Raw genomic sequence first — 14,813 nt, forward strand, 5'->3', positions numbered from 1 at the left:
ATAGTTTTCATGAGATAACCTGTCGATGATTCACAGAGCTCGAACATCTTGAGACCGAATCTGGCCGCCTTGCTCCTGATGCATTGAACCCAATTTAGTCTGCCTTTCCAGAGCAAGAGAGTCTCGTCCAAGGACAGTTCGCGTTGGGGGACGTAAATTTCCGTAAATTTTCGATTCAGATAATTTATTACGGGTGCGATTTTTGCAATTTTTTTTTGGTAGGACGTCATACCGATCGTAGCGTTGGTGTTATCGGTGAAGTGCAAAAATCGCATCAGTAATTGGAATCTATTCCGAGACATCAATTTCCTGAAATCTGGCATGCCCAACACGCCTGTCGTCCAGTACTCGTTTATTCGAGCCCTGTAATTCAGAGACATGTAAATCATCATGCCGAAAAGCCTTCTAATTTCTTCGATTGTTGTATCCACCCACTGGTGCAGGTGTCCGGGCAAATCCTGGTACTCAGAAATTGTGGCAAATGTTTGCCACGCGTATAAGTTTGTCTTGTCTACTATCTGGCCTATTAAAGTAATGTCCCAAATAATGCTAAAAATGCTTATAGCGTCTTGGGTCGTTATACGTGGACCCGCATCCCGCGTATACTCCTCTTCTTGGCCCGTAAACGTGGAAAAGTCGTTGGTCCAAGAAAAGGAGTTATCGTAATTGCCTGGTGGAAGAATAGACTCAGGTCTACGAGGCGCCTCATAGGCATGAGTCTCTTGGAAGACCTCGTCGACATCTGCATCCACAGACTCAGGTCTACGAGGCGGCTCATGGGCCTGATTCTCCTCTAAGGTAATTACAAGATATTCATAAACAATGCCAATATCTCCCACATCCTCAGACGCGGGCCTATGAGGCGCCTCATAGGCATGAGTCTCTTGGCAGACCTCGTCGACATCTGCATCCACAGACTCAGGTCTACGAGGCGGCTCATGGTCCTGATTCTCCTCTTCGGTAATATCTCCCACATCCTCAGACGCGGGCCTATGAGGCGCCTCAAAGGCATGAGTCTCTTGGAAGACCTCGTCGACATCTGCATCCACAGACTCAGGTCTACGAGGCGGCTCATGGTCCTGATTCTCCTCTTCGGTAATATCTCCCACATCCTCAGACGCGGGCCTATGAGGCGCCTCAAAGGCATGAGTCTCTTGGAAGACCTCGTCGACATCTGCATCCACAGACTCAGGTCTACGAGGCGGCTCATGGTCCTGATTCTCCTCTTCGGTAATATCTCCCACATCCTCAGACGCGGGCCTATGAGGCGCCTCAAAGGCATGAGTCTCTTGGAAGACCTCGTCGACATCTGCATCCACAGACTCAGGTCTACGAGGCGGCTCATGGTCCTGATTCTCCTCTTCGGTAATATCTCCCACATCCTCAGACGCGGGCCTATGAGGCGCCTCAAAGGCATGAGTCTCTTGGAAGACCTCGTCGACATCTGCATCCACAGACTCAGGTCTACGAGGCGGCTCACGGACAACCTCGCGGATATCGACCCCTGCTTCTTCAAGGAGGTCGGATATGGCCTCAACCTGTCCCTCCTCCTCCAAAACGGTTAAATTCCGGAGTTTGCGCACTACTGCCCTCATGTTGGCGGGATCTGGCTCCTCTTCATCCGAACAGCTGCTCAAATCCTCCAGCTCGCTGCCAGAGTCATATAGTAGCTCCGCAGTCTTCGCGGCATCAGAAGAACGCCGAGCCTTCTTCCTTGCTGGCCCCGGTACCGGTGACTCAGCCCGTCTAGGGGTGGCAACCTCTGGAGTGGTAGGTGGTTGCCACATCTGTAAATACGTATGAATACCACACCATCACCAAAACTGTCTATATAAGTCCCCCCCACACACACACATACACACGGATAAATTATATATATGAATGCAGTTTAAATTTTGTTTTTTAAATTAAAATAATGTCTACTTGCACTGTCTACACGCAATCTTTGACAAATAGAGCAAACTAGGGTGTTACAGCTAGTACACCTGAGTGGTGTTCGGCGCAGTTCCGCCAAGGCGTCATAGAGTGCGCTGTCAAAAACAAATGAAAGCCAGAACAATTGAAGTGATGCTGTCAATCAATCTTCAGACGAGAACATGATGAGAACGAACGGGAGAAGATGACGTCTGTGGCGGTTCCTGGGTCTAATCCACTGGTTTGCTTTGGATAAGAAGTGTAACGTGTGCTATGATTTGTAATCAGTCTTATCCAATAAAGACTGTGAGTTGAATAACGTATTTCATTGACGAGGGCTCGCCATCCATAATTGAAGGTCCTGATGTGCTCCTGATAGTATGATACGCCCACGATTCCGACATATATATTCATATAAATATATAAATAAATAAATGACCCCCAACATGACCCTAAAATGTAACCCCACCACTTCACCGCTGTCTCACAAAATTTTACATAAGATAAGATCTTTTTGTCATTATTCATCTGCATCAAAAGTACCTATCATGAATATCTATCATGATCGTCAGAATACAATATCGACATAGAAAAAGTCGTTGAAATATAAACAGAGTAATATTTCCATGTTATCTCAAAAAATAATCGTCTATACAAAAACAAAAAGAGTAAATAATAATAATTTGTAACTAATAACTATAAACACAATATCAAAACAAAATAAGAAAAAAATATTCCATGTACTAGACTAGTATAACGTATAGTTCAAAAAAAATATTACTTAGCGGCTCAAATACGAGTCTTTGGGAAATTACAGGCACGAGCAAAAAAGAAACACCCTATGTTAAAAAAACATCATCCGCCATTTTGAAACTCACACAAAGACATTTGAATTTGTAATAGTGTGGGTGATAAAACGGCCACTTTATAGATACAGTTGAAAAAGTTAATATTTTTGACATATTATACACAAATAACGACAAATACATGTTCTACATGAAATTACTGATGAGAAAAATAACTTTTACGATAATTTTTCTAACAGAAAACTCAAAATATCACTCGTACAAAACTATGTAAACCCAATTTTCATTGACGGTTTTTACACAGAAAACACAATATAATAACCAATTATTGTATTTAGTACTGATCTATAAATAATAAATATATAAAAAACAACAATTACTTACCGTTTCATTTGCAAAATCCAAAAGATTCACACAAAATTCCACCGAGACACTTTCCCGTTGGTATAAACATGGAGTCTGAACTTTGAATGGTCGTAACGTGTTCTGTTTTGTTGTGAGACTTGTGATTGAATGAATGATTGGTATCATTCTGCAGGGAATTTTATTAGAAATCGAATGACAGTTAGTTCAATTGAATTAAATGTCGTATATTTTCACAAATAAGGTTTCAAACGGAATAAGATATTCGGGCTCAAATTTGAGCCGTGGGAAATATAGGTGTACGAAATCGCGGGCTCACATTTGGGCCGTGGGAGTTGACGGAGCCTAATTAGCGATGTGACGAGTCCACTTTTTTTCAATTCGAATGTTTCGAATTGATTCGGCCGCTGATTCGAGTTGAAACTCGAGTTGACTCGACTCGACGGTTCGCGTGGTTCGCGACAAGGTCACCGGGCACAGGCGCGGAGCAGCGTCGAGCGGCAGTTGTTGTAAAAAGAACCTTCAGGGCACGGAATTAAGGTTTATTTTTGAATGGCCATACTAGCAGTGAACTCGAGTTGAGATGACGAATCCAGCGGCAGTTGTTGTAAAAAGAGCCTTCGGGCCACTGAATTAAGGTTAATTTTTGAATGGCCTTAGTAGCAGTGTGATAGCGTTGACTCGGCTCGGAGAGTTCGAGTTAGCGGATCGGATACCAACCTACTGCCGATTTGATTCGGTGGTCCGAGAGGTCGAGTTGATTCGAATTGCCAATAGTCTTGATTCGAATGAACTCTTCTGTAGGGTGATTCGAATTATTCGAATCGGATAACTCGACTCGCCCATTGCTAGAGCCTAAGGTTTTGAAGGTCGTGGGAGATCTGAAAATTTTATTTACGGCTCATATTTGAGCCCTTGGGATCGGACAGGGGTGCGACCACACCGCTGCTTAAAAACGGTGACGGTACGGAATCGCAGTGACGCACCGTACGCGTACCGTTTTTATCGCATGCCGCCACAACCCGACTTTCGGGTATTTTATGATTTCGATCCCAGGCCTCACGACCCGATAGTCGGGATCGTGGTACTACAGCTTTATATGACGAAATGTTATGTAAAGTATGTAGCCTGGGGCGGATGTCTTGTTTGGCTGAGTGGCAATGAATGTGTTAAAACACACCGACAGTGCGCAATCGCAGTGACGTGTCGTAAATGTCACGATTTTATCCTGGTAAAATCGTAAAGACGGTGCGCTTACGATGCGTAGCTGAGATTCCGTACTGTCACCGTTTTTCAAGCAGCGTTGTGGTTGCACCTTTAGACCTATATTTTATAAATTATACATTTTTATAACGGGAAGCGAAGTTTGCGACGTTAAAAACAGACGGGATCTCTTGGAATACTTTTTTTTTATCGTTTTTATAACTGTTTTAATTTAAGGATGTTTTAACAAACTAATAGTTGTTGGGAGATTCTAAAAATCTTACCCATGCTGTTCAGACAGTTCTCTATTTGACCGGAATTGAGGCACTTAAGTACGTTTATTCATACCCCTAGCAATTTTACCTCTAATGTTATGTATGTGTTGTGGGGTGTGGTGGTAATACATGTCAACAAATATCATATATATAGTTTGCCAAAGGACTGTCTCATTTCAAACATAGAGAGAATCATACTATCTTTGTCTTACACTAGTACTAGCACCCAAAAGAAAAGGATGAGTGTAGTTTTTTTTTGTTCTTATTTACTGACAATTTGGTTTGACCAACTATTATATACATATACAGAATGAGGCTTTACTACGGGAGTGCGACACACGCTTGTGCGAAGTATTGTTAGTGCGACGTATGATTAGGCGATGTACGATTGTACGACATGTCATTTGTGGGAACTATTGTTCGTGCGAAACATTATTAGACGATGCACGACTATACGATGTGCCGTTTGAGCGAATCATCGTGTGTGCGAAATATAAATCAATAGGTAGGTTAGGTAGCTTCAGATGTAAAGGAAATGTTTTTTGAGAAGAAACAGTGTAAGTACTGAGACCATGTTAAAAATAAATTACCCGTAGACCCACAAATACTGTCGTGCACTAGAGTATTGTCGAGCCGTAATGTGTCGCACAATTTAACTTCGATCAAAAATACTGCCGGACTATAGTTTGGTCGAATAGTGATATGTCGCACAATATCACTTCGCAGAATTGCAGTGTCGTTAAAAAAAAAGCGGCCAAGTGCGAGTCGGACTCGCCCATGAAGGGTTCCGTATTTAGGCGATTTATGACGTATAAAAAAAAACTACTTACTAGATCTCGTTCAAACCAATTTTCGGTGGAAGTTTACATGGTAATTAATGTACATCATATATTTTTTTTAGTTTTATCATTCTCTTATTTTAGAAGTTACAGGGGGGGGGGGGGGACACATTTTACCACTTTGGAAGTGTCTCTCGCGCAAACTATTCAGTTTAGAAAAAAATGATATTAGAAACCTCAATATCATTTTTGAAGCCCTATCCATAGATACCCCACACGTATGGGTTTGATGAAAAAAAATTTTTTGAGTTTCAGTTCGAAGTATGGGGAACCCCAAAAATTTATTGTTTTTTTTTCTATTTTTGTGTGAAAATCTTAATGCGGTTCACAGAATACATCTACTTACCAAGTTTCAACAGTATAGTTCTTATAGTTTCGGAGAAAAGTGGCTGTGACATACGGACGGACAGACAGACGGACAGACAGACAGACAGACATGACGAATCTATAAGGGTTCCGTTTTTTGCCATTTGGCTACGGAACCCTAATTATGTCGCACAATCGTGCATCGCACACTTGGGGTCGCACTTATGTAATAATCCCACAGAATGATTGCTAGTACTTACCTTATCTTTGTTGGCTGCGCTGGCAGATCGTTTCTCGAGAGTACGCAGTTCTTTGCACAGTTCTCTTACTAGCTGACCGGAATTGAGGCACTTGGGTACGTTGTCGCGCTTCGCGGAGTCGGTCTGCAAGGAAATTGATTTTTCACCTCAGCAGCTCGAACAAGGGTACTTTTGCTACTTAAAAACAGTGAGCAATATCGCATTTTGCTCACTGAGTGAGACAAAATGAGCAAAATGCGTTTTGCTCACTCGGTGAGCAAAATGCGATTTTGCTCACTGTTTTTAAGTAGCAAAGTACTCTTGTTCGAGCTGCTGAGGTGAAAATTTAATTGTTGGTATATCTTAAGAAAAGATGAGTGAATAGAGGTAAGTCATGAAGAAGGAATACATTTTTCGGGTTCTCGAATATGTTCTCACTGCTGAGGTGAAAAGTTTTGTGAACTACACGAGATCAAAGTTATTTACATCTCGTGCGCTTTTGAGTCCCTTACTACGCTCAAGATTCTAAATTAGATTCACTCGCTACGCTCGTGAATCTAGTATAGAATTTTTCGCTTGCACGGGACTCAAAATAAGCACTCGAAGAAATATCAAACTTTGATCTCTTGTTGTACAAATAACTATTTAAACAGACTTGTTTTTTAATACACTTGGCAAAAGTTGACGTCTTTGGCGGTCAAAAGGTTAACAAAAGGAAAACCAAGTTCATAAAATTGTGTATATTTACTATTTATCTATATCAGCAGTTCTGCACGACTTATATAAAATAGTATTTACAGTACATATGGGGCTACTTTTCCGCACTAGTGCGTAAAATAGCACTTTTCGTGCGTATGTCGAAACATTAAAGTGCCATATGTACTGTAAAACGTTGTTCGATACACGTGCGAATAGGTAATTCGCAACTCGTGTCGATTTAAAACACTCCCTTCGGTCGTGTTTTAATTTATCGCCACTCGTTTCGAATTTCCTCTTTTTCGCACTTGTATCGAAAATAACTATTTATGCAACCGTTGTTTAAGAGACGTCAAAAAAGGCGAGTGGCGGGAGTGCGCCCCACGACCGGTTGGTCAGCGACACCTTGTAACTCATGAGGCCCTGGTACTTGCTCTTAGTTAAATTACAATTTTGGACAGTTTTTTTCTCGATTTTGGCCACTACTACTATAGAACCTAATGAATTTTTGTAAATTGGCAGCAATGCACTTAGTACTCATCTGTCAGAAATGACAATTAAAATTAGGTTGGCAACAATGTATTTCATACAATATTTTTCAAGTGGTGACTACACGAAGTATCGTAAAAGTACCAAAAAGATACTGCGTGTATGCACAAATACTTTTTTGGGGAATAGACTAAAGACTTGTCTTGACAACTATAACATACTGGTTTAAAGGTGTGTGTACGACCTTTTAAATGACAAATAAAAGTACGGGAGTAGAAAAACATTTTTTATGTTATTTCCCTTAGTGTCATACTACTGGGCAAACTTAAAAGCTAGTTAAAGCGTCTCCCGAGCGTCGGCGTCAACTCTATGGCTGCTGCTCGACGCAACTGCGCAACGACGCCATTTTACATAGTGCTGACGAGACGCCGACGCTGAAATAGTATTTTATACAATCGTGATATAATGGAGAGCTTTCAGTCGAGTACCGTGTTTAGGCAACGAAGCTTGCTGAGTTGCCTAAGTAAGGTACGAGATTGAAAAGCTTGATTATATCACTATGTATACAATACTTTTTCAACGAGTCAACAAAAAAAAAGCTTAAAACTAGTAGAAGAATCATATATACCAACATATATGATTCTTCTATGAATATTATAGTTGAGTTGGGGTCCCATAGTGGAAAAAGTATGCGATTTCACTTTGGTATACGAAGTCTTAATTCAAGCATTGCAGTCGACGAGTAGAAAAAGTATATTCTAAGTAGAATATGTAAAGGTTAGACGAGTATACTTACGCTCTTGAGCGCGTGCCACTCCTTGAGCGCAGTGGCCAGGATCCGGACTCCGCGCAGTAGCAGCGCGGGCAGCGGCGCCGGCGCGCGCGCACCCGCCTCGTGCAGGGTGAAATCTTCGTCCTGACAACACCGTTTATTATATTCATTTTGTATTGGGTATTTGACTACTAGTCAAATCAGTTTCTTTTTTAGAAATGTCAAAAAGATTTTGCTACTATGGAATTTATATGAAACACTAGTATGTGACGTCACAATCAAATTACCTACTCTTTATAGTTTGATACGGGTTATAAAATAGAAATTGTGTCCAAAAATAACTGCCGTCTAAAGTCTATTTTTTTATTCGGTAGACTGAAATGACAGTTAATAGTATGAACATGAAATGTCATTCCATACTATTAACTGTCATTTCAGTCTACCGAATAAAAAAATAGACTTTACGTTTCTCTATTAATCATCTGGTGCTTCATGTATGATGTAAAATAATTTATTTTAAATACCGTCAAATACCCTATTGTTTTTGTAGACCTAAGCGAACTCGGCGCCGTTGACTGGACAGAAACGGCTTTGGACAGAGTAGCATGGCGGTCTTTGGTGTCGGAAGCCGAGATCCACTTTGGCTCGTGCGTCACACGAGTAAAGTAAGTATAGTACATTACATACCTAGGGAGGTAAATTCGTAAATGCTCCAGGTCGCAGGTGTTTGTGCATAAATAAGCGATCTGGGGCTTTACGAATTACCGCCCGTGGTTTGTCTAAAGTTTTACGTCTTGCCTTGGCCACTTACGCTAAACCAGGGGGGTGTCACTCCGCAGTTTAGGTACATTTGGCCGGCGCGCCCATCGGACAGGCGTATGGCAGTGGGCTGCCGCTCGGCGTGCACGATACTCGTGTCACGCGGCGCTCGCGCAAAATTGAAAATACACAATGGCTTCGAAACTTACTTCCGCGAGAATCAGACATACTATCTCCGGATAAAAAATGTATGTTTACATAATCAACGTTTGTAATTCCTACATATTTATCTTAAAAATAATAAATCAGTGGGTATAGGTATAAAAACTTGTCAAGTGATAACCCCGTGCCGACACTCACAGCAGCAGCGGCGCGCAAAGGAGATTCACGGTTCGTGCGCGGTTATAAGTTTCAATTTTGCTTGCAGGCGGCGATATAGGTGTAATTTTATACCTAAATCTGACTTTTGTGAAGGAGTGAATTTTCTGTACGGTAGTACTATTAGTTATTCTGTGGCTAAACTAAAAATCGTAATTAGATTCCAAAAAAAGTAAGATAATGTTGCCACTTTTTACTAGCGCGTCTTGTATTTATGTAAAAATAAGTAAATAAAACTACTTGTTTAAATCGTAGGAGTAAAATTACCAATAAATAAATTATCTTAGCGTGTTTATTTATAAAAACCGGCCAAGTGCGAGTCGGACTCGCGCACGGAGGGTTCCGCACCATCAACAAAAAATAGAGCAAAACAAGCAAAAAAACGGTCACCCATCCAAGTACTGACCCCGCCCGACGTTGCTTAACTTCGGTCAAAAATCACGTTTGTTGTATGGGAGCCCCCCTTAAATATTTATTTTATTTTATTTTTAGTATTTATTGTTATAGCGGCAACAGAAATGCATCATCTTCGCAATGCATCAGCACGGTTCGTGAGATACAGCCTGGTGACAGAGGGACGGACGGACGGATGGACGGACAGCGGAGTCTTAGTAATAGGGTCCCGTTTTTACCCTTTGGGTACGGAACCCTAAAAACCGGCCCAGTGCGAATCGGACTCGCGCACGGAGGGTTCCGCACCATCAACAAAAAATAGAGCAAAAAAATCGTGTTTGTTGTAAGGGGGGCTCCCTTAAATATTTATTTTATTTTATTTTTAGTATTTGTTGTTATAGCGGCAACAGAGGATACATCATTTGTGAAAATTTCAACTGTCTAGCTATCGCGGTTCATGAGATACAGCCTGGTGACAGACGGACGGACGCACGGGCGGACGGACAGCGGAGTCTTAGTAATAGGGTCCCGTTTTTTACCCTTTGGGTACGGAACCCTAAAAACGTTCAAATCATGGTGGGAAATACCCCCCTGCCTAAAAAGGGGTTTATTAGACTTCACTTTTGCTTGACAGCTATGATGACATGAATTTCTAAAAATTCCTCTCCTAAAATAATGACATAAATTAAATTGATATAAAAGTGCTTGAAACCAAAGCCAGGCGTGGCTCACTCCGCGATTTCGTCGCTTTGCTACAGGTAGCTAAAAGTACATCCGTTCGGCCCCAATTTTGGGGAAAGCCATAAGCTGCGCGTGGCGCTGTCGCCACCTAGCGGCCATATCTGTGCTGATCGTAACAGACGCGTTTTGTTAGAGAGTGAGTCTTCTGTACTTAGTACTATTAATTCTGTGCCGAAGCATAAGTAAATACTTTTTATCTACACACATGTCATTAATGCTCTATAATGCGTTCAGAAACCGTAGGAAATGACAAGTTTTATTACAACCAATTTTACTATGAGAACTTTCGTATCTGTGGTAGTAGGAGAATTTGTACTGTAATGTTATAAGTAGTTATAACGTTACAAATTTTTAGTATCGTTACGAGTTTAAATTTGGAACAGCAGTCAAAACTCAAGTGGGTCTCTATTCTAGGTATCCATAGATATTAAAACAGTTATCGATACGAAACGTCAGTTTAGTATGTTTTTAGGGTTCCGTAGCCAAATGGCAAAAAACGGAACCCTTATAGATTCGTCATGTCTGTCTGTCTGTCCGTCTGTCTGTCCGTCTGTCTGTCCGTCTGTCTGTCCGTCCGTATGTCACAGCCACTTTTCTCCGAAACTATAAGAACTATACTGTTGAAACTTGGTAAGTAGATGTATTCTGTGAACCGCATTAAGATTTTCACACAAAAATAGAAAAAAAACAATAAATTTTTGGGGTTCCCCATACTTCGAACTGAAACTCAAAATTTTTTTTTTCATCAAACCCATACGTGTGGGGTATCTATGGATAGGTCTACAAAAATGATATTGAGGTTTCTAATATCATTTTTTTCTAAACTGAATAGTTTGCGCGAGAGACACTTCCAAAGTGGTAAAATGTGTGTCCCCCCCCCCCCCCTAACTTCTAAAATAAGAGAATGATAAAACTAAAAAAAATATTTGACGTACATTACCATGTAAACTTCCACCGAAAATTGGTTTGAACGAGATCTAGCAAGTAGTTTTTTTTTAATACGTCATAAATCGCCTAAATACGGAACCCTTCATGGGCGAGTCCGACTCGCACTTGGCCGCTTTTTAATATAAACCGCACGATATTTGATCTCGAGTGACATGAGAATAGGAACTTTATTCTTTTGTCTAGGAATTAAAAAAAAACTATGGATGCGTGACATGCGTGAAAAAAGTTTTCATTCACCGCCATTTGGCGTACAGTTTATCTTTTAATTAGTTTTAAGTATGTGTTTAGATACTTTAGATAAAGTAGTGTATGTAACTACATAATTAGGCATTAAAACACTCGTGTGATCCTATTAAGAAACTCACTAACGTTCGTTTCTTAAACCCGCACTCGTATTTTAATGCCTCTCATTATATAGCAGTCACATAAACTACTAATAAAGTGAATACTTGTGTCTCTTCATTGTGTCTCCGCAACATGGTCAGAAGGTGCGCCCCGGCGTACCAGTGCATCGCCTCGAACAACGGATACCGGAGCATTATCGGCGTCTCCACTCGCCTCTCGATCTCATATATCCTGCAACACAAGTATCAGACTTTGGAACATTCTCCCACTCCCTATCAGACAAGCGCAGACCAAATTCACATTCAAGCGCATGCTGCGCAAGTATTTCCTTGACAAACTTTCCTCTTCGTCAACTTAATGATTCACACTAGGTGTTTATATATGTATGGTATATATGTAGGTTTATTTCTATATTAAGTATATGTGTAAGTATATCAATATAGTTTATATTCATAATGATATAGTCCTGTTTTCAAATTAATATATTCTAAAAGACACTGCACCTACTTAATCTTTCTGGTTTGACCCATTGGTTGACTGGTAGAGAATGCCTTAAGGCATTAAGTCCGCCATTTGTACCTTCATGTATTGTGCAATAAAGATTAAAATAAATAAATAAGTATACTGGATCAACCAAATCTTGTCAGTAGTAAAAGGCGGCAAATTTGAAAAATCGCGGGTCACAGACAATCCAACCTCTAGACATAGCATAGTCGCGCTACCCCGCTCTGCCACACATACGGTAGCGTTACTCCATCTTCGAGTCAATCCCGTGCCGTGATTGGTCAGTGTCTTGGAACGGACCAATCACGGCACGGGATTCGCTCACCTCGTCCCCCCGCACCCCCGTATTTTTGGCAGCATCGGTTTCATGAAAGAATTGGCCTAAGCTCAGTCTAGAGGTTGGATTGTCAGTGTCGCGGGTTAGCAACACTGTGTTCGAATAATTCCAAAATCGCGTGTCATCTGTGTGTTATCTGTGGAATGTGGGTCGTGAATGACAGCTATCATCTTATTGTTTACATTCTGAATCGTTTCTATTTCATGAGAAATTTCTGCTGTCACCATTAAATACCAAGATTATGCATGACCTCAAGCAAAGCTAAGGTGCCTACAATGTACAATCATATGCTCGTTGACGGTAAACATTACTAAAATTTAAGGTTATGATAATTCATTCGAACTGACGTATGAAGCGCGGAAAAATAAACACGTTTTGGTTCGATGTACATTGCTACTTTTCTTAGCGCAATTCTGCTCTTTGAGTGTTACATGGTGTTACCCTACTTTAATTTGCAGTACATTGCTACTAACAAGATTTGCTTGACGCACTATACAAGATGAAATTAAGCTTAGAATAAATTTAAAAGTGGAAAATAAAAGCTTAGTCACACAGGCGCGTTTTCCGGGCGGCGCGTGAGCGGGGCGCGCCGCTTTTACATATAAAATGCTCACGCCCTGACCCGTGACGAAGCCTTTACTGTCTTGGGTGAGACTTGAACTCACGGCCTCTGGAGTTCAAGTCTCATCCAAGACAGTAATTTTTCCACTTTTAAATTTATTTTAAGCTTAAAGCTTTGGATTCCTCCGAAAACGGTGCCGTCATATTACGGCCGTAATATAGCGGTGAATGACGTCACTAGAACGTTGTCTATGTAAACAAGATGGCGCGGTTTCCTAGACGGCGTTGATTGTCAACGTAACGCACTGACAATCCAACCTCTAGACTGAGCTTAGGCCAATTCTTTCATGAAACCGATGCTGCCAAAAATACGGGGGTGCGGGGGGACGAGGTGAGCGAGTCCCGTGCCGTGATTGGTCCGTTCAAAGACACGGACCAATCACGGCACGGGATTGACTCGAAGATGGAGTAACGCTACCGTATGTGTGGCAGTCGTGGCAGAGGGGGTAGCGCGACTATGCTATGTCTAGAGGTTGGATTGTCTGTGACGTAACGTAATAAAGCGGTGCCGTCATTTCACTTGGATGACGGCCGCCATGACCTTGTCGATAGTTTCGTGAACGTTTTATTAGATAGCGGTGAGGCCATTTTGAATAAATGACACGAGATTTGAATAAATGATTCCGTACTACGATTATTTTCCTCTTCTGATGATATTTCATCCTCCAAGTAAATTATAGATGGTCAAGCAAACCTTGTCAGTAGAAAAAGGCGCGAAATTCAAATTTTCTATGGCACGTTATCCCTTCGCGCCTACATTTTTCAAATTTGCCGCTTTGACCTTGGTGGCTGACGGTGTGTTATGACGCCGTGGTACTTTCCACATGTCGCCACCGTAAAGACGGCCGTCTTTTGCTGCCGCTCTATGACGGCCGTCATATAACGGCACCGTTTTCGGAGGAATCCAAAGCTTAATAGCATCGTTCGCAGACGTTTCTGCTTGTTAAAAATTAAAACAAGACGTACGTACATTGAACCGCCTGTTCCTATCTATCCTATCGCACGAGCATAAAAGCCTTTATTAATTTTATTATCAAGGGGGTCCCTTTGTTTCCCATAAAGTTTTGAGTCATAATGTATTGTTTGTCATATTAATATTAGTTCTAAAACTGAAACCGTTAACCTTCAGGATTTTCGTAAGGTTATCCTATAGATAAATTTGGTTTGTTTTATGGCAAGCCTGAAAAGTGACGCGATTCTGAACCAAATAAATTATGCCTAACGATAATGCGAGCAAACAATACATTATCTCTTGCTTAAGCATTTGTTATGTACAATTAGTAGGTACTATAAGTTTACAATTTTATTATTTTTCAATGTACCTCGATACAATTTGTAAATTAGGAAACTATAGGTCTATAAAGTAATCAATTTGTAGTTATTAGCTAAGTTGCTCATATGTTTATTAAGACTGTTTGTTTCTCAATAAAATAAAAAATTATGACTTAAAACGTTTTGGGAAACAATAGAGACCCATTGTCAAGACGTTAAAGTGCATGTGTTCAGATATTTTTGAGTAACTTTAGAATAGAAACTGTACTCACTGCAGCTGCATCTCGATGCTGTAGGAGTGGAGCAAGTTGCCCCCAAACACTAAGGTGTCCTGCGGGGTTAAAACAGCGTGGATCCACCCGCCGGGTATACAGAGCGTCTGACCGGCACACAGCTCCGCTGTGCCGTACCATTCCACCTGAGAACAACATGTCTTACTATAATCATCTTCAAAACAATAAATTGATCTTTAAAAGAATAAATTGATTTTTATAGCCGGTCAAACAAGTTTGTCAGTAGCATAATTCAAATTTTCTATGGGCCGATTACCCTGACGGAAATGTCCTGACAGACTATACATTAATTAAAAGGCTTATTATTAACCGGGCACCTA

The 14,813-nt window shown here is 41.0% G+C and overlaps 1 protein-coding gene across 1 annotated transcript in view; it reads right to left on the reverse strand.

The window, feature by feature from the left end:
• The window catches only part of LOC134658323 (lysine-specific demethylase phf2-like), a 74,333-nt gene that overhangs the window by 45,996 nt on the left and 13,524 nt on the right, over positions 1-14,813 (reverse strand). Inside the window, exons 8-11 of the mRNA XM_063513953.1 lie at positions 14,473-14,618; positions 11,571-11,697; positions 7,927-8,046; positions 5,967-6,089 (exon numbers count right to left, since the gene is read on the reverse strand). Of these exons, the coding sequence (XP_063370023.1) occupies positions 5,967-6,089; positions 7,927-8,046; positions 11,571-11,697; positions 14,473-14,618 (516 nt within the window). The remainder of the gene's footprint in view (positions 1-5,966; positions 6,090-7,926; positions 8,047-11,570; positions 11,698-14,472; positions 14,619-14,813) is intronic.

This window comes from Cydia amplana, chromosome 22 (genome assembly GCF_948474715.1).
Source record: "Cydia amplana chromosome 22, ilCydAmpl1.1, whole genome shotgun sequence".
NCBI classification, from domain to species: Eukaryota; Metazoa; Arthropoda; class Insecta; order Lepidoptera; family Tortricidae; genus Cydia; species Cydia amplana.